At 42.6% G+C, this 23816-nt stretch overlaps 1 protein-coding gene across 1 annotated transcript in view; it reads right to left on the bottom strand.

The window, feature by feature from the left end:
- Positions 1 to 4852: 4852 nt before the first annotated feature.
- Positions 4853 to 23816, bottom strand: part of LOC8039301 (QRFP-like peptide receptor) — an 82034-nt gene continuing 63070 nt past the window's right edge. Inside the window, exons 6-7 of the mRNA XM_042292987.1 lie at positions 11024 to 11180; positions 4853 to 5130 (exon numbers count right to left, since the gene is read on the bottom strand). Coding sequence (XP_042148921.1) covers positions 4931 to 5130; positions 11024 to 11180 — 357 coding nt within the window. The 3' untranslated portion in view covers positions 4853 to 4930. The remainder of the gene's footprint in view (positions 5131 to 11023; positions 11181 to 23816) is intronic.

The raw sequence follows: 23816 nt of genomic DNA on the forward strand, positions 1-23816 counted from the left end.
ATAAATATTTTATTTCGGTTTACCTGGTTCTTAATAGAGAATTTATTTAACTTACGTTGTAACGTGCATCTTGCGTTTAATTGGAACGTTTCCAAATATATAAAACTAGCACCTGAGGTTCGTGTATTAAAATTGGCAAATAATCGAACACGATCTTAATATTTCATACGATGATCCAATATTGTGCTTTAATAGCTAATTTACTCAATGCACCACGCTAATACCATATGATCAATAAAAAATAATGGCACCATCTATTCAGGAAAAATTCGCTTGTGATAAATTAACTACAAACTAATAAGTTCATTATTAGTTTTAGAGGTCATGCCGCAATTTCAGTTTTGACGAAAATCACTTTTAGAGACTAGATCATATAAAACAATTTGGTAAAATGTAATAGTTTCGGAAATATTATTTCAACAATATTCAAGCTCTTTTTTAACCCGATTTCAAAATTGCGGCGGGGAAAAAGAAAAGCACCGCCCGCCTTGCTCACAATGACGCTTAAGAGAATGGCGTAACCGCTTCAGTCCCGTCGTCACTTGTATCCCGCCATCGACACGCTGCCTAGATAGTGACGACATGATTGAAACGACTAGTCACTCTTACAAGGGCCACATTGTACGCAGTGACTCTTGGAATCGGCCTAAGAAGCGTGAATTAAAATCTATCAAGTAATGTAGTACAACTTGCCTGTTCGGGCTATTGTTTAATGATTCTGTGCACTTATGGGTCATGTTGGATGAACCTGAGACTGGAATAAAGAATAAACATGTTTCTTCTCTGCCCCAGTCTCAGGTTAATCTAACATGGTTAATATTCACCGGCTCGCCTGCGTCCATAAGATATTTTCACTTATTGGTGTCCACCAACATTGTCGCTTTGATGTAATTCCTCCATTTAAAAATGTTTACATCCGACATTTCCTTGCAATACATTGATGAATAGTTTTGTGCATAATACTAGGTATTTTGTCTTTTGTTTTGATAAATGTTGTCTTATTAAAGCGTTGGTCCACATATGAATGAATCCTCTTCTCTCATGTCGGTCACTTTTTCAGCCCTTCAAGCGAGCACATCGACGACTCCAAAAACAAAAACAACAAAAAAACAACTAGAGTCTAAAGCGTCACGGGATGAATACCACTCTCGCGAGCGCGCAATTATTTCGAAAATGAAAATTATAGAGAGAAATATTGATGACCCACGAAACCCGCATTCTTCTTGTGTGTGGGGCCAGGCAACGAATTAAAATGCATCAGTGTCAGGTTAATAATTAAATCTGAGCACTCCTCTTCTGATTGCGTCGAAGAAAAACTCGATATATTTGAGAGTGCCGCTGGCGGAAAAATAACTTTGAACTTTGAACTTTGAACTTTATTTCAGCAACATTATGCCGAGGACACCGGACAAAAAGCTAACAGAAGCTAGCTTGACTGGGTCCGGTGCCCTTGCATACGTACCTGTAGCTTCGCATTGAGCTAGGGGTGAATAAACAGGAATGTGTCTGACTAGATACTTCGCCAAGAGGAAGTCTCTTCTCCTTCAATACATTAAAAGTGAATTGAAATATGTTAACCACGATCAGATTCAGTCACTATTTGTATTTGTACTTGCAATGGAAAGTTATATTTACTTTAATCTAGCATCTAGTGTGGCTGGGATAAATTTCTTTTGTTTATCATCAAAGGGTACGTCGTCCACACGTATCTCTTATTACAAAGGAAAAATGACAGCTTCTCTTTCTCTCATTAACTTTCTACATATGCGAAAATGACGTTCGTGCATTTACTCTCATGACGGAAGGCTTGCAAGTTAGTCAAAAATATTGTTATACATTTGAATTTTGTTTTCATTGGGTGGAAAATTAAAGCTATCAATTACCTTGTTATCTCTTGCTTTCTGCCGTGACACACGCTGGTTATGGCCGAAGTGCTTAGGAGACTTTGTGAACTTTGTTCAGAACAGGTGTCATAAAAATTAAGGATGTCTGTGGAGGTAACCGTAAAGTTAAATATATCTTTTGCGAAATAACTTACTATCAGTGACTTGAGCATCATTCCGAAATTCCGTTTCTTCTCTATTAGTTTATTTTTGTTTAATTGGTCTATTCTTATTACAAGAAAATATTTCGTTTATGTGCAAAAACGCTTATTCGATGAAAATGCATTTTGACCTTTCTTAATAATTCGAAATCATAAATAATTTGGTTTAGGCGCCTGGAGTCTCCCACGAGGGCAAACAAAATAATTTACATCTCAATGCGCACTCGATAAGTTTTTTTTTGTATTTAGAGAACTACCAAACATTTCTTATGATATATTTACGTACATGAATACGCATCGCCTTGATATGCATAAATGATCGGCACAATTGCCGACCTGCCTCACTCAACAAATTTAGGTTTTATAAAGACTACATACTATGCGCCAAACGTTTTAGACTAACTCGATGACCTTCCGGACTTGTTTACACGCCGATATTTCAATGTATCCTTCTTTCTGACGCTTAGAAAGAATATAAAGTTGAACTTACCGTTGAGCACTTCGCTGCGTTGTCACTTCGTATCAGAGATGTAAAAGTTACTAATGAGAAGTATTTAGGTCAATGTTAAGGTTACCCGACCATTTTAAAAAAAGGATTGTAGATTCCATTTTAAAAAAGGATTGTAGAATATATACTAAATCACTCATGATCTGCAGTTAGTACGAAGTTGACAGTGGTGTGTTGTTGTGTTTGTTGTGGATTTTAAAATTGCTGTATCTTTGTATATTTATTCTGTTTATTTTCCTGTGTCTCCTCCGAATGCTGTGAAAAAGGGGCTGGAGCCTCGTCAGAAGACAACTCGTCTTCTATTGCCCCAGCCCCCCAGACCCTTCCTTATGTCTGAAATAAAAGATACATACATACATACAAATGTAATAAAGTTACAGTCACATACTTACCATTGAACCTTGTTAAGTTAGTTATAAAAACTGTAACAAAGTTTCATCGCAGTTACTTCAATCGAAGCGAAAAAGGGGTTCGCAGCTGGTAGGGAAATGAAAAGGAGCCTCTGGTAAGCCTCAGCAAGCGGGAGCGGCTGTTTCACTAGGAGAACAAATGAAGCCAGGAGAGCCTGAATATGCTAGGCCCCCTATTAAAACGACGGTTGGTGCTCTGCTCAGGCTTACCGGAGGCTTCTTTTCACGTTGCATTACTTGTAAACTATTGCATGAGGTATTGCTGCAAACACTGCGATTACCGACGCGCCGCTTTGTCCTCGAAAACGTGTACCTATTCAGACTCGTTCTAACGAACGCTGACTTCCTCTAGAACGTCATTCAATAAAACGTCGTGGACGAGGATTCGTTCTCTAAATCTTCGCTAGGTCAAGTGAGTGCGTGCTGAAAACTTCAAAGTAGGCCTTCACAGCCTCGAAAACTTTGTAACTAAAACGCCTATCACCACCGATGCGACTGTCACGGCATTAAGATTACGATATAACGCATTCTGATATACACGTTGACTTCTTTTATTCAGTGTCACCCGTTTCTACTAATGCAGTTATCTCTGTCATTTTGCTATGCGCTGAACGACACATTCAGCGAAAGAGCTTTTGCAGGTTTTATTCAAGATTACCGTACTCGTTCTATTCATTACACTCGGGTTAAATGTTAGTCCGTTTCAGACGATCGTTTCATGAGTTTAATTTTCGATAGTGCTAACCGTTTGCTTCATTTACGAAAGTGCTGCCTACGAGGCTCTACAATACCGATTTATTAGCATGTTTAGTCGGGCCAGGTTGGTTATTTATTACTAAAAATTAACAAAACTTTAAGTGTCATGCACAAACGGACCCGGTAATGCTTCCAGCAACTCACCGACAAGTGCTTCCTTAGATCTGAAGTGCCCGACGATGATGCACGAATTTCCTTCGGTCCGGAAAGCTATTACATTTAACTTCCAGACTTCGGGTGTTCGGTTGTGCCCAAAGCTCAGACAACTGATAAGTGGGCCTTGGAATTGTGTTCCAGGGAGTCCCGAGAGCACTCACGCTCGGTGACAGTTGTTAATGGCATCGACCGACATGGCAGCATCCGAGCTCGCACCCCACGCAGCAAAGTAGCCATGACGCACGCCGCGGCGCCGAGAGCCAACGGCCAAGCTAAACCCAGAAACGTGGTAACTGGCAAAGAGGCCTCTCCAAACACGCCCACAAGATATTTCGAGTCCAAATACCCAAATATGGTTAAATAACAATTATCAAATATCGATTCCCAAATACCGCAAAAATTCGAACGACCCGCCCTTCCTTTCCCCCTGCATAATCGCCCACTTTTTAGAGCGCAGCTCTTAGGCGCCCGTTTCCGGCTTGAGCGGCGTCGCGGTCGGCGTCGGCGTAACCGCGCGTTGCATTATGGGACGTTTCCCATTATGACGTCACACGTGACGTCACGTATGACGTCACGAGGTTCATGAGTGATGTCACTCGTGACGTCACCGCGCGTTTCGTTACGAGGAAATTTCCGCGCTAAATATAGCGAAAAGATTTTCCGCTAAATTTAGCGGGAAATTTAGCGAAAATATCCCGTTAAATGGGGGGAGCAGGAGAGGAGGAGGGGAGGGTACGGATGAGGAGGAGGAGCATACCCTTCTTTTCGTACCCTGCCCTGCTCCTCCTCAAGAGCTGCGCTCTAATTCGGCGTTACAGGGGATTGTAAACGTCTTTCTTTCTTTCTTTCTTTACCTTTTCACTATACTTGGGCGTTCAATTGAGGGTTTTAGGTATACACCAACAGAATAAGGCTCTATTGATTTATTTACAGCAAAAAAAAAAGTGCAATATAGCGTGGAGAATGAACTATGGCCGGTGCACAAGGAACACCTTTAATGAAAGTACAGATATGGCAGAGCTCGTGAACGATGAGTGTCGAAGCTGCCGCGGGCTGTCAGACGTCCGTGGCGAAAGTGCTTCCTTTGCGGCTGGACGAGCACCTGGTGACGGGAGGTGTGGGCTTCTGTCTCGTCAGCAGAAGCGCGGTGGACGACGTCGCCGAGTTGGACGCCCGGTGGTAGAGCCGCGCGGAGCGACACGGGCTGCCCGCGTTCTGCCCCGTGGTGAGGGTCATTCGAGAGTGGAGGGACCACCCTGCAGGAGAAGACGAGAATATTTGGCAGCGACCTTTATCACTATAGTCATGTGCCAGTATGCAGTATTAAACGAGAATCAAATCAATTTGTTTAAAAGACCTTAATCAGCTGTTTTGGGGGAATGAGGACAAACAAATGGTTTATTCATTGCCCGCAACGGTTTTCTGGGAAATTGAGATCAGGTGACCAATACACCAAGTCAGTTTACCCGCTAAATTAAAAAAAAAGCAACTGAATAGCTGTAGCTCAAGTGACATCATTTTTTCCGCAAAATCTGGCGGGGAAACTATATTGTTTCCCCGTTAATTTAACGTTAATTTAACCGCTACCATTGGTAGGGAAATCGAAGTGCTGCATAGGCCACAAGAAGTCAGCTCATGTGACGTCATATCACGCGACGTCATATCACGTGACGTCAGGTCACGTAGCTTCAATTTCCCTGCTTAATTTACAGGGGAATACTCGAACAGATATCCGGACGTACAGACTGACAGACGGACGGGCACATTTCAAGGGATTAAGGGATTAGCAAGTGTCGGTATTCAAAAGATGTCTGAATATCTCGAAAGTTCAGATGTGCGGAAGTGTCAAACAGGGCGCAGGAGGAAGCGCGCCGAACGAATCGATTGATATTCAAATCTCGTGTGGTAAACAAACCTTTGATATATCAGCTTCCAAAAAGCGACGGCTAGCGTTTTAAGCTCTCTGCGAAAAAAAGAATTAACAAACTGGAGTTTTCGGTTGGGTATCAACACTTCGCTAAGAGCACCCTCAAAACGTCGGCTTATTACTTTATCACTCTGCGGTGTACGTCCTTCTTTAACTAATCCTTCGGGTTTTCGGCGCTTTGCATTTTCTACATCGTTCCATTGGGATCTCTTAAATTGTGTTTTGTTTTTGTGTGTGTTCGTTTTTTTTTTGTTTTTTTTCACAACTGGTCTTTGCGTTAGAAAGTGATAGGCATCAAAGACAAAGGCCATTCGGGACCAGCGCTTCCTGTTCTTGAGTACTGCCGCTATAAGACAGAATAAGTAGAGAATAAAACTCTATTAGTCCGAGAGTTTAATATTCCGTGCTTGCTCTTTTTTTTTTTTTTTTTTTCCAGAGGATTAAACGTTTCCACTGAAAGCTTTTTGAATAAATTTCGGCGGTGAAGCCGCGGGATTAAAATTGCGCTGATCCTGCATCCGGGCTACTTGTGCCGCGCTCAGAAAATTTCGCTTCAAATAGCCGCTGCGTAGGTCTATGCTAATTGTACATCATTTAAAAAAATGCTATTTTATAGAGGTAATTTTTGCTCTACCTATAATTACTATTAATAAACACTTAAAGACAAAGCTACTAAGAAACCTTGCGTAAAAAAATGCAAAGGTAAAAGTGACTTTTTTTATGTATGCAACTACAGCAGTTCCAAAGCCTGCAGGACCGTTATAGTATGACCTAGAAAAAGAATAACCACGAATCCGAGATTTTATCCAAATTAGAACAAAGACAGGCAGGTTATAAAACAACATGAGCAAACTTGATTATCTACTTTAACTTGTAATGTCACCTGCTATTTGTCATCATTTTGCCAAATGATGCTGGCAAACATCATTTAAACTGAAAAGTAGAGATTTCTTAAGTTGGTAGCGCTAGACAGACACACCATTCTTCAAATAAATTAGATTAGTACACTACGGAGTCCGTTTATCCACGACTAAAGAAAATAATTTATCGGGCGCCTCATGCAGACCTATCACACCTGCTGGCACTACAGGAATTTATATCTGCATCTTACCATCGTTACACTCATGTTATACTAGCGGGTGACTTTAATTTACCACATATTGATTGGGATTATATGCAACCACAGCGGGAGTGTCAGCAGTCTCATTGGTTCGTTGACATTGCTTTTTCATGTAATATGACTTAAGTCGTTCGTAGTTCGACACGTGTTACTAATGCCAGTGAAAGCCTTCTTGATATGGTTTTTGTTTCCTCTAAGATTGCACGACAAGGCGCCCAGTGCGAAATAGTCGAAGGTATCTCTGATCACTCTTTAGTAGTATGCACTCTAACGTTGGCTTGTCAGTTAACAACTACTATCGACATTAAGCGGTACCGTGACTTTAATAATGCGAAGGATGTCGATATTTTAGACGTTCTGCAAGAAAGCAATTCGCTTTTTTTCAATATGTATGATCCTGATACAAGTACTACCAATGAATTGTGGTTACGGTTTAGAGGTATAGTTCAGCACTGCATTCAGAAGTTTGTTCCATTGCGTTTAGGAGAGTGAAAAAGTATAACCCATGGATTACACGTGGCATTCTACATTTGAAGCGTAAAATACGGCGAGTTTGTAAATTTGGTAACGGAAATAACAATCCGTCTATACCGTATTAGTGCAGACAATTGTGGTCTTCTGTTAAAAATGCTCAACACCGTTTTTTAACGTCACCTTGCATAACTCTCTGCTTAGTGATGCCCGAAAGATTTGGAGGTTTTTCAAAATAAAGGAATGTTCTTTCTCGGACATGAAACTGTGCAATATCCTAACAAATAACAAGCAGTTAATTTCAAATGCTTTCAACGAGTACTTTACGTCTATATTTTCTGTGGAAACGGGAAGAGTTCCAAGTTATGAGAATTCTAGAATAGTGAATCCGGACATCAGCATTACTGAAGAGGGAGTTTTTGCGGCCCTCCTTAACCTTGACGTTAGGAAAGAGTAACGGTCCCGACGACATTTCGAATGTTTTTTTTTGTTTAGATACGCTGAATGGTCGGCAAAGTTTTTGCATTTGATTTATTGCCATAGTCTCAATACGGGAGACGTGCCTGATGAATGGAAAAAGGCTAGGGTGATACCAATATTTAAATCGGGTGACAGTCAATGCGTCGAAAACTCCAGACCTGTTTCACTTTTGTGTACGGCCAGTAAAGTTCTTGAACACTTCGTATTCAAACATCTTATAACATTTTTTGAGGAGACCATGTTTTTTTCAGGACGAACAGCATGGATTCAGACGGGTTTTTTTCACTGTAACACAACTTGTTCATACGATATACGAACTTGCGGTTGTCATTGATATCGGCGGACAGACAGATGTTATCTTTTAGATTTTGCGAAAGCATTCGATCGCGTCTCCCATGACAAACTACTGCATAAGTTACGCTACATCATCAGTTATGAAAACTTAGTACGATGGCTTGATTCCTATCTTACTAACCGTGCGCAGTGTGTTCGTGTTGACTGTCTTTTCCCCCGAGTCACCCGTTTTCTCGGGCGTGCCCCAAGGCTCGGTCCTTGGGCCGCTTTTGTTTTTAATTCTTATTAATTATTTAAAGATACACCACCCCAATCTACAAAGCCGATTTTTTTGCTGACGATTGTGTTTTATTTGCTAAAGTAAACAACCCGTCTGATCAAGAAGAATTAAATTATTGTCTATCTTTGGTTCATGCAGGGTGCATAAAATGGAATATGGTTCTCAACTGTAAAAAGTGCGTTCAAATGGCCGTGACGCAGAAGAACAACCCTTTGTTTTTTACATATTCTATCGATGGAGTACCACTTGAGACTGTTAAACAATATCAATACCTCGGAGTTTTAATTACCTCTGATTTGTCATGGAGTGCACATATTGAGTTTATAGCTCGTAAAGCAATGCGGAAGCTCTGGTTCTTGAAACGAGGTATTAACCTCTGTTCACCTGAAGCTAAACTGACTGCTTATAAAACCATCATAAGAGCAATGCTAGAATATGCATATATTGTATGGGACTTTCATACAAAGCTGTCAATTGATATGTTAGAGACCGTGCAAAAAAAAGCATTGCGGTTTGTGTACAACCGTTATGGCTTTATTTCAACTGTTTCAGATTTGTACCCAAGATCGGGATTGAGTGATTTAGCAACCCGAAGAAAAACAGAACGGCTGAAGTTTCTTTATAATATGATACAAGGCAATTTGGAACTGCGTCTTTGTGATTGCACTTCATTTAACGAAACAAGGCCCACGGGAGGCAAACGCCAATTAACACTTGTCGAACCATTGTGTCGAACCACTTCGCTTAAAGCATCCCTTTTCCTAGAACCACGTGTGAGTGGAATAGGCTTCATGAAAGTGTTGTAAATTTGAGATCATTAGATACCTTTAGTGTAGCACTACTCTTGCACACTGTTGAGTAGTGGCTCTGTCTGTTTGTTTGCACTGCTTCCGCTTGTTTTTGAATATCGTTTTTGTACACCTCCTGCCTGGGCGTTCTACAGAATGCTGGCAGTATCACCAAATAAAATAAATAAATAATAAATAAAATAAACAAATAAAGGCGTTCATAATTTTAAATATCCAAGAGGATTAAACCCGCCTCCGTATCTGCTGAAGATGCTAATAATCAAACTATAGTGTTTCATTGATATCCTCTAAATAGAGTGTGCTCCAATCTCAAGATAGAATGTCACAAGTCGAGAACCTGTGGTGCCATCTGGGGAAATGTATTTTCCCTACAAAGGAATGCTGCCAGACATATGAGTTTACGGCCTGCTAATGCCAAATAAGATGTTCACATTGTATAATGTAAAAAAAAACAAAAAAACTAAGGTCGCTTTTTAGCACAGGCATTTGCAGAAAGCATAATGGTGGCCGAACGAATATGTACATTCGTTTTGGATTCGGTAAAAATGTATATCTGTTAGAATGTTAAACAGCAAAGTCCATTTGCCAAGTAGACATCATATATTGGGCAGTAGAGTTTCCGGTTATTATGCACTTCTAGCCTTTTTGTAAATGACTATTTATATTCGCCAAAAATTAATTACACAATGCTTCAGTTGATTACACTATTATATTTGTCTAACTATTTGTAATGTCATGCATTCCGTTTGAAAAAATGTAATGTCTAATTGGCGGATATCTTGACCATAGTTAGGGTGGAAAGATTGACCTACTACTTACTTGTTTCAGACCTCGAAAGTTTATGCTGGTTTAAGCTGCACGACATAAAACAGTAGACAAAGTACTAAACACATTAAGAGAAAAAAGATTCTCGCTTGTGAATACATTTTGTTTTATTGCCCTTGACTTGAAGATGTTTATTTTATAGTATTTTGCAACATCACTTGGAAAAAGTGTGGCGGCACATTCAAAGCAAGTATTTTTATATTAGGCTTTTTGTTTTGCACATGTAAAGTTTATAGCTTAAAGTCTGAAAATCCTGCTTCCGACAAGATTATTTTGTGTTAAGAAATGACGTAAGCTTAATACCTGAATATAAATCTTTCGAATTCAAGATTTTCATCACCCTTGCTGTTTAGATTTGGCGAGGTTCGGAGAAGGGTTTAATTCAAAAATGCACATATTAAAGCCGTTAAATTTGTGCACGAGGTAATAAAAGACAAACACCCGAATTTTTGTCGCGTAAAAAAGTAAGCAATATTTTTTAAAGTATAAGTTGGTATTGAAAGTTTTATTTTAACTTCATGCAACATTTGCCGCACAATAGTCACCGCCAGCTTTAGTAACGCAGGGGGCGAACAACGCGATGTGCCAATTACAGAGCAAGATCCGTGAACATTATAAAAACCATAATCTGCATTTTTTTAAATATTTTTGTGACAATAGGAGGAAAGTTGGAACCGGTATCAAACGTTCTCAAAAATGTATTTGACACTTTTTCACTGTGTATTGGCATTTAAAACACGTGTACACTTTTACCTTCACTCAGCCCAAAGGTACAACTTTTTTACCCCCTTTTCCCCCTTTCCGACCCCTACCACGGTAAAAATACCAAAAAAAGAGCTAATGTCTCTCTGTTTTTGTTTGGCTCCAGCGAACTAATGTCCACGCTAACTCTGATTACGTAACAGGAAGCAGGCTGGTCGAAGCAGCAAAAAGTGGTACAAACGTCTGGGGTAGCCAGCTTTGGGTCCGCATCGGAGCACGTTGGCCAGGCCTTGCCTAAGGGTAGGCGTCATTCCTCCGTAGATGATAGGGTTGAGTGCGCTGTTGGCGTACGCCAGGTAGGTACACCAGAACGATGCCGGCGAGAACCAAGATGGAAGCTGCGAACGTACGAAAGAAACAACGCAAAGCTAGTCAGAGGTTTAGGCGTATTTTTCTCTTAGGGGTCTGCTCCCAATCGCTCTGGCTGAACCTGCGGAAATGATTGCGGCAAATCGTCTCTGCTGTTCGGTCTCCTTTATTGATTCACTCAATGTTCTCACTCTGTTCGAGTCTCAGTAAGCGGAAAGACGTGAGGTCACACCGCGGAACGCTTAGCGACGTTCACTCGAAATTTATTAAGGATGGCAACGAGTTGCAAGTGGGAAGTTTAACATGCTGGTGTTCTTCCGCGGCTTTGGCCTGCAGAAACCCCAAGCGGTCCACCCTTGTATGAATTTAAGAGAGGCCTATGCATTAAGAGAAGTGACGTATCTAGGTCTGTAGTTCTTAAGTTCCTATTTTTGCCGAATGCAAAGTGGATGTATCGAGTGGCACACACCATAGTGAGCGCTTGTCGATTCCGAAGATAAACGTTTTCACCTGTCGTATATTTTTTGCACACATTCATTAAGTCCGACATGAAAAAGAAAACAAGTTCGTTGTAGCAGTGATATGATAAACTTGTTTAAACATCGTAAGTTACAACTCAATACGCGTCCTCCTGTATTCGGGAGGGTGCAAGAGCTAATTGTCTTGGTCAAAGTCGCCTCGTACAGGCGGGAACAGCACGAAACAAAACGTTCGTAAGATTCAATCATGCAAGACTTCCTCTGTTGATTACATCGAGTGATACATAACAAGAATTTGAGGATGCACGAAACTGCTTTCAAATTTATTAACCCTTGCCAGTAGAAAAAAAATCTGATAGGTTTATGTCAATGAAGTTGAAAGATGTGCCCTTCCAAGGGGCATAGTAACCTAAGACTTTTATGGTGGCAGTTTCCCAATTCACAAAAAGAAAGGATTGAAAAAAATACAACCATTATCGCTATAAAAAGACCATAAAATAGAAGTTGGGGTGAGAGACCGCGTAAACTTTATTTTCTCGGTAAATTCACGGACCTAGTGTCATGCAAGTGAGGATTTCACAATCACATTGTGTGTGCGACTGTGAAGTACCAGTGACGGTTCCAGTGTCGTAAGCAGATTGACTGGGCAGTTTTGCTTTGCGCGCGTGTGTGTGCGGGTGCGTGTCTTATCTTGCAACTCCTAAGAATATATCATCGGGATGTAGAGCGTATTCTATTCTATTTTAAACCGCCCGTGTGGACAATATTTATCCGTAGGCTGAGAAAAAAAATCCGCCTTTTTTCGTGTTTCAATAGTGAGAAGTCTCTTCTGCACGTGGATTAATCAATATACCTGGTTACGGGTGCGAAGAAGAACAAACAAAGAGGACACTGGGAAAACGTATGCCTCTCTTCACCTGAAAGAAGTACACTGCGCAACACTGTTAACGCAAACACCATTAGCACGAATAAGTGGCCCCTACCACGTAAGTAGTTCTAATAACATATTTCGATTTCAAGCTAAAAAAAAGAGTGCTTATTGCGCTAACACTGTCACGTATGTACACGTGTCGTTACTTGTTTGCTCATTTTCTCTTCATACGCTTACCGACACCAACGCGCTGTCTGCTTCTTTTGCAAGGGTTGTGTTGATGTCAGGGCGCCCAGCACTGATTCGCTCTGCATGGGATAGTGGGTAGACTTCAAGGCAGCTTGCTTTGAGGTCTGCCCACCATCCTACAATCAAAGCCAATCAGAACTAGGCGTAGCTCTGACGTCACCATAATCCTTGCAAAAATAAAGCAGACGAACTTGCACTCCATACTCCTTAGGACCAACCACGGCGGACGCCGGAAGCCATCCGAGCCCATACAGTTCTATGAACTAGCACGTGACTACGCGTTCCGCGGGTCATTGCGCCTCCTCTCCAAAGTCACCAGACACCCACACGGCACTGGATTGCCTCCGATGGTTCGCAACATCCACTGTGGGTGGTCGTAAGGTGAAAGGGAGATCGGTGGCCAAGAGGGCTAGCGCGCCGAAGCTTGGAGCACATAGAGCGAAAGCTCGGGTAGCAGGACCCAGAGGTACTGGGTTCAATTCACACCCCTGCCCGTTTCCACCTGGATGAGCATCGGACGTGCGGTCGTGTATCACTACTGCCTTGTGCACGTTAAAGACCCCAGGCTAGCGGGTGTACTGCACTGGCTAAATTGCTCATCTACAGCAAAAACGAGTATTACCGGAGCTCAGAAGCAGAGCAACCTTCGTCAAAAGTTCGACTGTGATGCGCACGTGCGGAAATTGACATTTAGTTGACGCCACCTGGTGAACTAGAGGTGGAATATTTATCGGGTGTATTTTTTTTACATAGAAAAACCAAATCACAAAACGTTTATATTTTCGCGCTTGTGATGCGTATTAATCGTTTCTTAAACAATATACTGACGTATCAAATATTTATTAAAAAATATTTTTGCGTTTAGCCTTTTGCAACTCTATTCAAAAGTCGAAAATGGTGAATGATAAGTGCATTTTAATAACAAGGAGGACATTAGAAGACTGGTGGAAATTATCAAGGGAACGAATTGAATGACGTACAACCAGGCTAGGTGGCGCAAGCTGCCGCCCGATATAAAAGGTACAGCCGTTAGCGTCCATCCATCCATGGCCATTTTTTTTTTAAAAATTTTCAAGGTTCGCCGAACCAGTAAAGTGAAACTTCACGTTCAACAAAAGTTCGCGACACCTTTGTTAAAATGAAAAGAAAGTACTTAATGTATTCTCATTTTGCTTTAAGAACAAAACGAGCGTGTTGGTAACGGTAATTAGACATGAGGAAGATACATAGAAAGGGGGGACGGACATGGAAGTCTTCGTTGTCCGTCCCCCCTTTCTATGTATCTTCCTCATGTCTAATTACCATTTTGCTTCTCTAGGAAAATTGGAACGCGTATGGGAGAAATTGATGTATATTTTGTCCTGGATGATGGCAAAAGTGTGCTTTGAATGATATTGGCCAAAACAAATCTTTATATAATTTTAAATAAAACTTGAGTTCCGTCTTCTTTATAATAGCTAAATAAGGGGAGTCCAACCTAACTCCTTTTTTTAATTCCGAGTTGCATCTCCATCTAACACCGCGACGTTAAACACAAAAAAGAGGAAGCAGACATGCAAATAAATAAACTAAAGCACCACTCCGAAATGAAAAAGAAATCTATGGTAAAACCCTGGAATAGAAACGCAGTCGAAGGACGTGATCGTTCTACGGTTTGGGAATGTGCGAGCAAACATTTGCCTTGAGCTATAATTGGTGGTGAACGCAAAGCACCGGCACACAAGCAGTCTAATAACGGCATGTGAGCGAAGCACGTTGGACTACTTCCGTCCAGCCGAAAGTGGGGTCAAAATATGCAAAAAGCAGACATCGAGGCTTGGACCTTTACAAATCTTGAATCTAGGTCATTAGATCTGAGCAACTGTTGAACTTCCCACACATTCAATGTTCAATGAAGGGTGTTCGAAGCCATGTCCGGATTTTGCATCGGAAGCACCGCAAAAATATGCTTCAGCCGCATTCGGCTATTTTTGCCTGCCAGTAAGGCTTCTCGATAAATTTAAGTTAGCAGCTCTGCATATAAAACTGGGACAAAACACAAAAAAAAAAAAATGTTTGCGAAAAGCTAAGGACGACTAGACGAATTTGCTTACCGAAAATGTCGCGATTGAAGGAACGCTGTTTTTGTATCTTTTTTCCACGGGAAGCAAGCGAGCATTTGAAGTGTTCAATATCGTACAACGAAGCAAGGGGCTACGTGTCACATATGCAATGAGCAATTTTCAAGTAGACAATCACTAACAAACATCTAAATTTTGATTTTCTCACCAAGAGTACGACGGAGGCTAGCCAATGATGATGACGATGATGATGATGCTAATAATAACAATAATAACAAAATAATAATTTTATATTATTTATGTATTATTACGTGCTCCAGAACGACCAAAAACAACATAAAGTACGTTCATGATTATAAAACTTACACAACACACAAATAGGAAAATAATAAGGTTACAATGAGTAAGTAAAAGTTCCAAGTTCAGGCTTAAAGTGCACATAATTTGTAAAAGCGTCTAGATGTGTATTTCGTGAAATATTTTATCTGTCATTAGGATTCGCGTAACTCTACGACATGATGACGACTGTAAGCTGAGAATATCAGGTATATAGATTCAAGAAATGTCCTTGCCGCTACCTCTTCGTCCAAAATATAAATCGTGAACAATTCGAATAAATTTCTCTCGTACTTTTTTTTCATTTGCGATGCATCAGTTTCTGTGAAGAGAATTTTAGACAACACTCACAAACTCTCGGTGGGAACGAATGCTACTGCAAAACAAGCGATTCATACGCAACGGGTTTGAAAATTCCTGGATCAAACGGCAAATCATGTCCAGCAATCTTACAGAGTAACCAAAATCTTGAGAGACATGGTAAGAAAAAAAAAAAGAATACTATCGAATTAAGCACCGAGGTTACGTACTATGGGCACACGTAAAATAGAAGCGAAACCAAGAACGTAGCCATATAAAATCGCTTCTTGTCTTCTACGCATCGATAACGCTTCGGTTTTATCGGGAGCGATGAACCATCCCGATTATAGCTATTTTTGCGACAATCACTTCTATAGTCTCTGACTGCCTATGACAATAACACGACCCCAAAATGTTAAAGGTGGCAATATTTTTTACTTTGGTTTAGTTAATTTAAGCTATTCTCACTAATGATGCACTGAGTCGCGGACCAAAGTCATTCCTTTCACAAAAGACAAGAGTGCCGAGCAAAGAAAATGCAGTTCGGATAGTGTGGCACCCTCATTTGAAAACGCTCTCTTCGTCTTGCCACATGTCTTGAGTAAATTGCTCCACTCATTAGACATCTGCGTGCTCCAGCTTTCCCTGCGAACTTTTTCAAGAATTCAAGACACATAGCGAAACAAATACACGAAACAAAGGTCAAACAACGGTGGAGAAAGTTCAAGCCCATTTCTCAAATGAGCTCACACACGCAACTCGTGACAGAATAAAAGCCAGGCATTTAAGATCGGTGAAATGTATGTTTCTTAGTTTCTCTGACACACCAAGTTTTCGTGATTCTAAAAACGTTCGCACATCTAAATCTTTGTGCTTTCGTTTTTATTCATCGTCTCAGATTCACAGAATGATTCTGCATTCTAAAACAAACCTGGTCGAGTTTTTTTTTTTTTTTTCTGTACAACATGGAGAGTTTTGTTTTAGTCGCAAATAGCATCTAATGTCTGCTAGCGTTAACGCATCACTGCATGGCACTACGAGGATTAAATGATCTCGTTTCAGATTCAGACACTCGTCGGTTCATATAACACCCCTGCTGTATTTAGTGCAAAGACTGTTGTATCTACTTGGAAAGATTTAAGTCGTACCGCATAATACATGTATGTATACGTTGTACTGTGCCACAAGAATCTCTACATCATCAACGTGATGGTGGTAAGTACACTCTTATAACGTACTCAAAATCAGTTCCATCTGAGTTAGACAGAATAGAGCGTAACGTCGGTACAATGTGGAAATGCTATTTTATAAATGAGGTGCGGGCATGTGTGCTCCGACATCACGAGCGTATGTTTGACGCAGTATGTCATGACTTTTAGAACGTGCATCCTTCCACCCGCCAAATTAATTATGTTTGAAGGCAGTGGTTGCCTGTGATCATATCTTGCGTCCATGAGGGTGTGTTGCAATCTTGTTAATAGTGTCAAACAAAAGAACTTGAATCGTTCTGGAATCGAGCCTGCTTTCTGAACCATGAGTGTAACATTCAGTTAAATTCATGTCGGTATCTCTCTCACACTTCCAGATGCGTGACGCCGAATGTCAGGTAATATGAATGGAGCCATAGTGCCCTGGGTCGGTGCACTACTCCTTTGTCTGGCACTTCTCTTGGCTCCGCAACAACATCAAATAAGAGCGGCTGGTAGGCGACGGCAGGCTCTTCTTTGGTGAGCATACTAAATGCATTCCTCTTGCTTGTGGTGGCTGTGTACAGCTTGAAAACCACAGTGCGACACAAAATGTGCTCGAGCCGAACTCCTTCACATAGTACTAGGAAAACACGAAGTTGCAAACAGCTCTTTTTGCTGCTTTCTTGCTTTCAATTTTCAAGAGAACAGGTTATAATAGGTTCTGTCCTCTAAATGTACAGGCGATTACGGCTACGGCTTGGTTGATCACCCCCGTCCCTGGGATCCACATGACCTCCATTGCTTGCTGCCGGTTTAATAAGGCGCATTCCTCGGTCAGACCCGTTGTGGAGCACTGCAGTGGGCTGTTGAAGAACAAATCCTGGTGTCTGCAAAGGCACCGGTCTCTATATTACAATCCATCAATAGCCACCGCCACAATTATAACGTCACGGGCTGTGCTGCACAATGTCTGCCTTCCATCGAGCGAGCCAAAACCAGAGTCAGATTCCAACCCTGAAAAGTCAGAGTTGGATCCTGGGCCGAACTTGGATGGTTCTGAGCCGAGCTCGGAGGGGTCAGCATCGGATGGCGAGAGGCTGACTCCTGCCAACCTTCCGTTCGGCCGCTCGGACAAGAAAACGGTTTTGAGGCAACGCCTTGTCGCCCGTTTCGGGACCCGCCGCAGCCGTGCCCCTACGCAGCACCACACACGCCATGATGGCAGTCCGACCCAACAAGGACACTGTCGGGGAGCCCCTTACCGCCCTCGCCACGATAATGCCTAGCACAGCCACCACAGACAATGGGGAGCCTCTCGCCACCACGACCGAGGTCCCGACCACCAAAGACCTGTCGGTTCTCTTGCCGTCAGTGAAGCCATCCCCGTGGAAGGCGTCTAGTGCACACTCCACTTTCTGCTCCACAGTTGTGACCGTCCATCAGCCATGCAGTCTCTTGAGCTTCAACACCTTGCACAGTCAGCCCACAGCCACCACGGAGAGAGCCAGATTGAACTTAAGAGAGAAGACGTAGAAGTACAGAGATACAAAAAGAGACATATATAACTGGACTTCTTAATATGGTTGAATACTCCTTCCAATTCATGCTCGTTGGCTATCTGCTTATTTGTATTCTTTATTCTGAGAGCTATAGGTAAACTTTAGTTTGAAATGACCCGCTTTTCAGCGGGACGTAAAACACCCCAAACACTATTGCTGTTCTTGTCGAGCTTGATAGAAGGAAAGCTGACGTATGCTGCTTTGTTTCCTTCGATGGCCATAGTTCCAAACATTTCTCGTGAACACGGGCTTTTGTTTCCTGCAAAAATCGTTATGCTGCTGAACACGGCACTGCATTTACAGGCGCGGTGATGGCTGCTGCTGTCTTGACGGATGCTGCTTGCTCTCTTGTCCTATCATTTATGCACCTGCCAGTTTGACCGATGGGACATTTGCCACGTGATAGCGGAATGTGATAAACAACCCCTGTGTCACACGTGGCATATCGTGCCTTGTAAGAAAAATTTTTCTCCTGGTTGGTGTTGCAGTTTACTTTGCAGCACATAGAATGCGCCTTGTTTGGAGTAAGGTACACGACCTTAATGTTTTTTCTTGCGGCTACTTTCTTTTAATTTATGCGTTATGCCCTGAATGTAGGGCACTACTGCGATTTCTTTTTGCTAAGTTCTTGATTTTTTTCTTACTTCTTTGTCAGCTGATTTACGTTACAGTGTGGTGCAGATTTTTTCAGATACGCATACCAGGATACATATCGGACACCCAGAACATTGCTACACGAGTAATGTTAAGAACACTTTTATTTATTTATTTATTTATTTATTTAAGTACCCTCAAGGCCCTGGGGCATTACAGAGGGGAGTGGTACAAGACAAATTTGGAACACTAACAATATACAAACACTAAAAGCCAAGCACGAAAAATGTAAAAAAAAATGTAAACAAATTAAGAAATGTATAAAACAAGGCAAACAAACAGAGAGATATTAACATAGGTAAGTAGTCAACGCACGTTTAAACAAGTCAAAGGATGGTATGTTTACTAATTGCGCGGGAAGGCGATTCCACTCTGACTCCTTGGAATAAAAGAGTTATAATAGGCTGAGGTAATGCAATGAGGAATTCCGACTTTAAATTGATGATCTACGCGCGGCGAGATGAAAACAGGATTTAACATTAGTTTGTTTTTTAGCGGAGTATTGGAATGATAAATTTTATAAAAAAGACACAAACGAGATATTTTTCGGCGTAATGAAAGAGCAGGAAGTGATAAATTAGTTTTCATAGTTGAGACACTAGATGTGCGATGATAGTTAGTAAATATAAAACGGGCACCGCGATTCTGTAGGGCTTCAAGATCAGTCACGAGAGTTGAGAGACCAGGATCCCAAATTGCTGCTGCATAGTCTAGTTTGGTACGGACAAGGGTTTTATACATTAGTAGTTTTAGTGACACTGGGGCTAACCTAAAGTTTCTCTTCAGGTAACCAAGCATGGAGTTAGCGTTGGCGATAATGTGGTCAGTATGAGTTTTCCATGACATGTTAGAAGTGATGTGCACCCCAAGGTACTTATAGCATGGTACAGTTTCAAGAGGAATTTCAACGATTGAGTAAGTAGGAGATATAGTAATTCGACGGGAGATAGTCATCGCTTTACATTTGTTAGTATTGAGGGACATTTGCCACATATCACACCAATCAGCCACAGCTTGTAAGTCTTCGTTTTATAGTTTTGGAATGTCCAGACGCAAACAACAAAAAAATCCTTTTCATGACCTTAGTTCAGACTTCCAGCATATCAGTATATCTTTCAATTCCAGTGTGAGATCGAGAAACTTGATGGACCTGTCCACGGGTAGTTGATGTGCTACGTGGGTACTGCCTTCCGCAAATGTGTAAAGTGCATTGGGGTGATAATGATAGCCTTGGATTTAATTAGCAGAAGGCATGTAAGGCATAGCACAATGACCGAGAAGGCTTGCAGGTTACTTGCCAAACCGACAAAGGTAATCCGGCTTGCCCCTGCAAAGGCGAACGACAAAAATAATCCCCGGAGAAGGGGAACGAGGGGGCAAAGGACAAACACAAATCTCCAAACACGGTAAGGTGACTGTTGCGCGACAGAAAAATCCGCCTGCAAAGAGCCGAGAAATAATTTAGACCATCTTACACCTCTAAAGACCTATTTCTTAGTGTTGATTAAACCAGAGATGTTACCATTTTGGGGATTGTTTAATTTTGCCTGTGGTTTTAAGTGTCCCGTCGTTACTTACTGCTCCATTTTATCTTCTGGATAATGACTGTACATCAGACAGGTGTGTTTCTTGATTTTAGTATTGGAAATTGTGTCAGTTGGGATCTCTCAAACGTTGCAGAGCTTTTTTGTTTCTCTCTCTCTCTTACTTTTTTTGACTGTGCCAATTGAGCACTTTTCGGAAAATAAAGATTTTAGCTGTGTTTGGGACCTTTCGGTGTATGTGTCGTTTCTTTAGGTGCATTATCGGGGTTTATGGTATGTCGCACAGCTGGCTTATTTTCGAAAGTGATTTATTTTTTAATTGCAAAAACTGCAACATGAAATAGTAGAATTTTGTGAAAACATGGCTTACAATGTTTTATTCTGGAAGGTAAAAATGAGCACAGACCAGCGTAGCACAACGGAAACACTTAGGCATTCTTAAATCAGAAATGTTATGTCAAACATTCATCTTTCATTTGGACGCGTTTTAAAGCACGCTACCTCTAGATTGTATTTCGTAACATATCAATTAATATACACGAAGGTCTGTCATATTCGGGACAACTTTAAATGCAGCTAGACAATGATACAAAAAAAATGAAAGCCGCTTACAACTCCCTGTAACACCGAATGCGAGCGCAGCTCTTGAGAAGTATGAGGGAAGGGTACTGAGGGGAGGGTACACCCCGCCTTCCTCCCCTTCACCTCGTGATCCTGCCTGCTACTCCTCCTCCCCCTCCTTCTCCTTCACTTCCTCCTCCTCTCTTCATCCTTCCACCTCCACCCCTCGTCTCCTCCTCCTCCCTGCTCCCCCCTCCTCAAGGGGGGGGGGGTGAGCTCGGGGAGGGGGGTCGCGTAACCTCGGGGGGTGGGGGGGGGAGAGGTCACGTGACCTCACGGTTACGCCGAAGGCGACGGTGACGGCGACGCCGACGCCGCTCAAGCCGGAAACGGGCGCCTAAGAGCTGCGCTCTAAAAAAACGGTTAAGTTTTCTACTGAGGTTTTCGGGACAAGATAAGGTTAGTTGCTGTTGCCAGTTATGACTACACTGGAGGTCTGAAAGAAAGGTGAGCGCGCAGGCGAGCTCGTGCAAAGTGGACATACTTTGACCTGAGACAGGAAAAGAAAAGAAAGGAGCCTGCGAACACGCAGGTGTTTTCAGAAACGCTGTGTGCTGACCCTTCCTTTTACGTATTTTGTTTCTTCTTTGTCTCAGGTTAAGTTATGTCAACCGCAGATTCTTTGGGTTCAACGAAGCAAGCAGGCGTCCTTGTCCAGGTCGTCTACTTGATTCCGCACCTTCATTAAGCGCCGTCAACCGCGCGATTCTTGCAAAAGGACACAAAAAAGCTATTTGTTTTAACGGCGACCACTAAGATTTTTAGTATTTCTGGGTACTTTTACCTTCACTAGAACAGATGCGATGGCCAGCGACAGACAGGATTGGTCGCCGTTGCTCCACCGAACGCAGAAATTGCTCCCCGCATTCAAGCGAACCCTACCCCAGTTTCCGTGCGTAGGGACGCCTCGGCGACTGCGTAGCTCCTTCCGCTCGCCGGGAGTTGACTCTGGACGTCGCTCAAACGATTGACAGGCGCTGTTGCGATAGGCCTTGGTCAAGGCCACTCCCTTCCTGCGCTTTACACTTCTTTGTTTCCCGGCGAGGTTGAGCCGTTAATAGGGAGTTTTCGTCGATCGTTTTCGGCGTCTCGCAACGGCTCTCCGCAACCCGCTACGTTACCCGGAACTCTACAGCCAAGGCCACCGGCGCGCAGGCGCAGGAGTGGTTTCTTCGTTGCGAAGTGCTTAGCGGAGGCTGAACGCGGTCTACGAAAACTCTCTAATAGAGAGTTTTAGCAGATCGTTTTTTCGTCTCGATAACGCCACCCGATAACGATAAGATGCATGCCCAAAGCCGCCGGAAGGGAGAGGAGGTATCGTTATCGGGGCGAAAAAACGATCTGCTAAAACTCTATTGACGAGCGACATCCCCCCGAACCGTGCTGCCGTCGCCACACCTAGGCGCGAGGCTGAGCCGGACCCTTCTTTCTGGGTGCGATTACGTTGGCCCGAGGCGGTGTCAGTCGACGCAGGAACCGGGGGTTTACCGGGCGAAGATTCCGGGCGACGGCGCGCCAGCTGCGGGAGCTTCGTGAGAGGGTGTTCGGCTCGGATTATCCTCTGCCGCTACTTGCGGATAATCCAGCGAAACCCTTTCCTGTGCCAAGACGCCGCCTAATGGAGGGATCATCACTATCTCGGTCATCATCTCACGGGCTGACAGTGGACGCTTTGTCGTGGCCTCCTCGGCGCGGCTTATCAAGGCTGACAGTGCCTCGGCGCCGGAATGTGAAGTCCGGCCGCCACTGCAGTGTGTGCGTGTGGGTGGGTGCGTGCTTGAGGGGATGAGTGGGAGCGGGGCCTAGAAATGACGTTGGTTGGCAGTTCGGCCACCATTGGATGCCAACCGCTGAAGTACCAAACAGCGACCCGATAAAAGGAGCGAACAGGAGGTCGCAAGTGTGCTCTTGGACGATGTAGATACCTTTGTATACATGTATTCAACAGAGTTTATCGCGAGAGACCCTCCCGTCTCGTGATTTTCCTGCCTGAAGTCGTCCTGCGATTCCGGTTCCGGTCCTGGTCTGGCCCTCTTTGAGGCTGCCTAAAGAACTCTTCGGTCACAACAGCGTCAAGTACGCGATGACGTGGAGGCATCGAAGAGGGCAGAGCCGCGTCGCGTGTGTTGCTAGGATAGTTCTTCCCTTTCTTTATGTCACTTCCATGACCTTTTTCTGGAATGTACAGCCTAGCGATTCTGGGACGCTAGGCTTAGTATAAAAATGAGCTGTTGGGCTAGTTGGTTTTGCATAATAACAATGTAGCGCAAATACAACACAGGAGGGCGAACGAGATAGGAAGGCACGCTACTCACAACTAAGTATTTACTGTATGTATCGTGGAAAAGGTAAACTAAGTGACAAATGCGATGAAAATTTACACTAAAGGTCGCGAAAGATGCGAGCGAAGTGACAAATTAGATAAAACTCAGAAAAATAAAAAGAAGACACTTCGATCTACACTGATGATTGACTTAAATTACTCCTACAAAAAAGATTGAAAAATAATTTACAACCAACTTTTTACACACGTCATCCTCTCTCCAACCCATGAGAAATGCAAGCATTTTCTAAGAAAGGGGTGGGGCTTAGCGGGCTCCGACCTCAACCGTCTGCTCATAAATTCCGTCTAACAACGTAAATAATGCGCGAAAAATATTTCTTTTCCTGGAAAAGTTATTTTAAAAATATTTGTCCCATCTGTGCACTTTAAAAAAAGTTTTTTTTTCCTTGCAGTGTTTCTTTGAGGGAGACTGAAATCGAGGTGATGCAGCCTCATTGGAACGCGTTATTTGTTGTGTA

Source organism: Ixodes scapularis, unplaced genomic scaffold (genome assembly GCF_016920785.2).
Source record: "Ixodes scapularis isolate PalLabHiFi unplaced genomic scaffold, ASM1692078v2 PGA_scaffold3__209_contigs__length_174095766, whole genome shotgun sequence".
NCBI classification, from domain to species: domain Eukaryota; kingdom Metazoa; phylum Arthropoda; class Arachnida; order Ixodida; family Ixodidae; genus Ixodes; species Ixodes scapularis.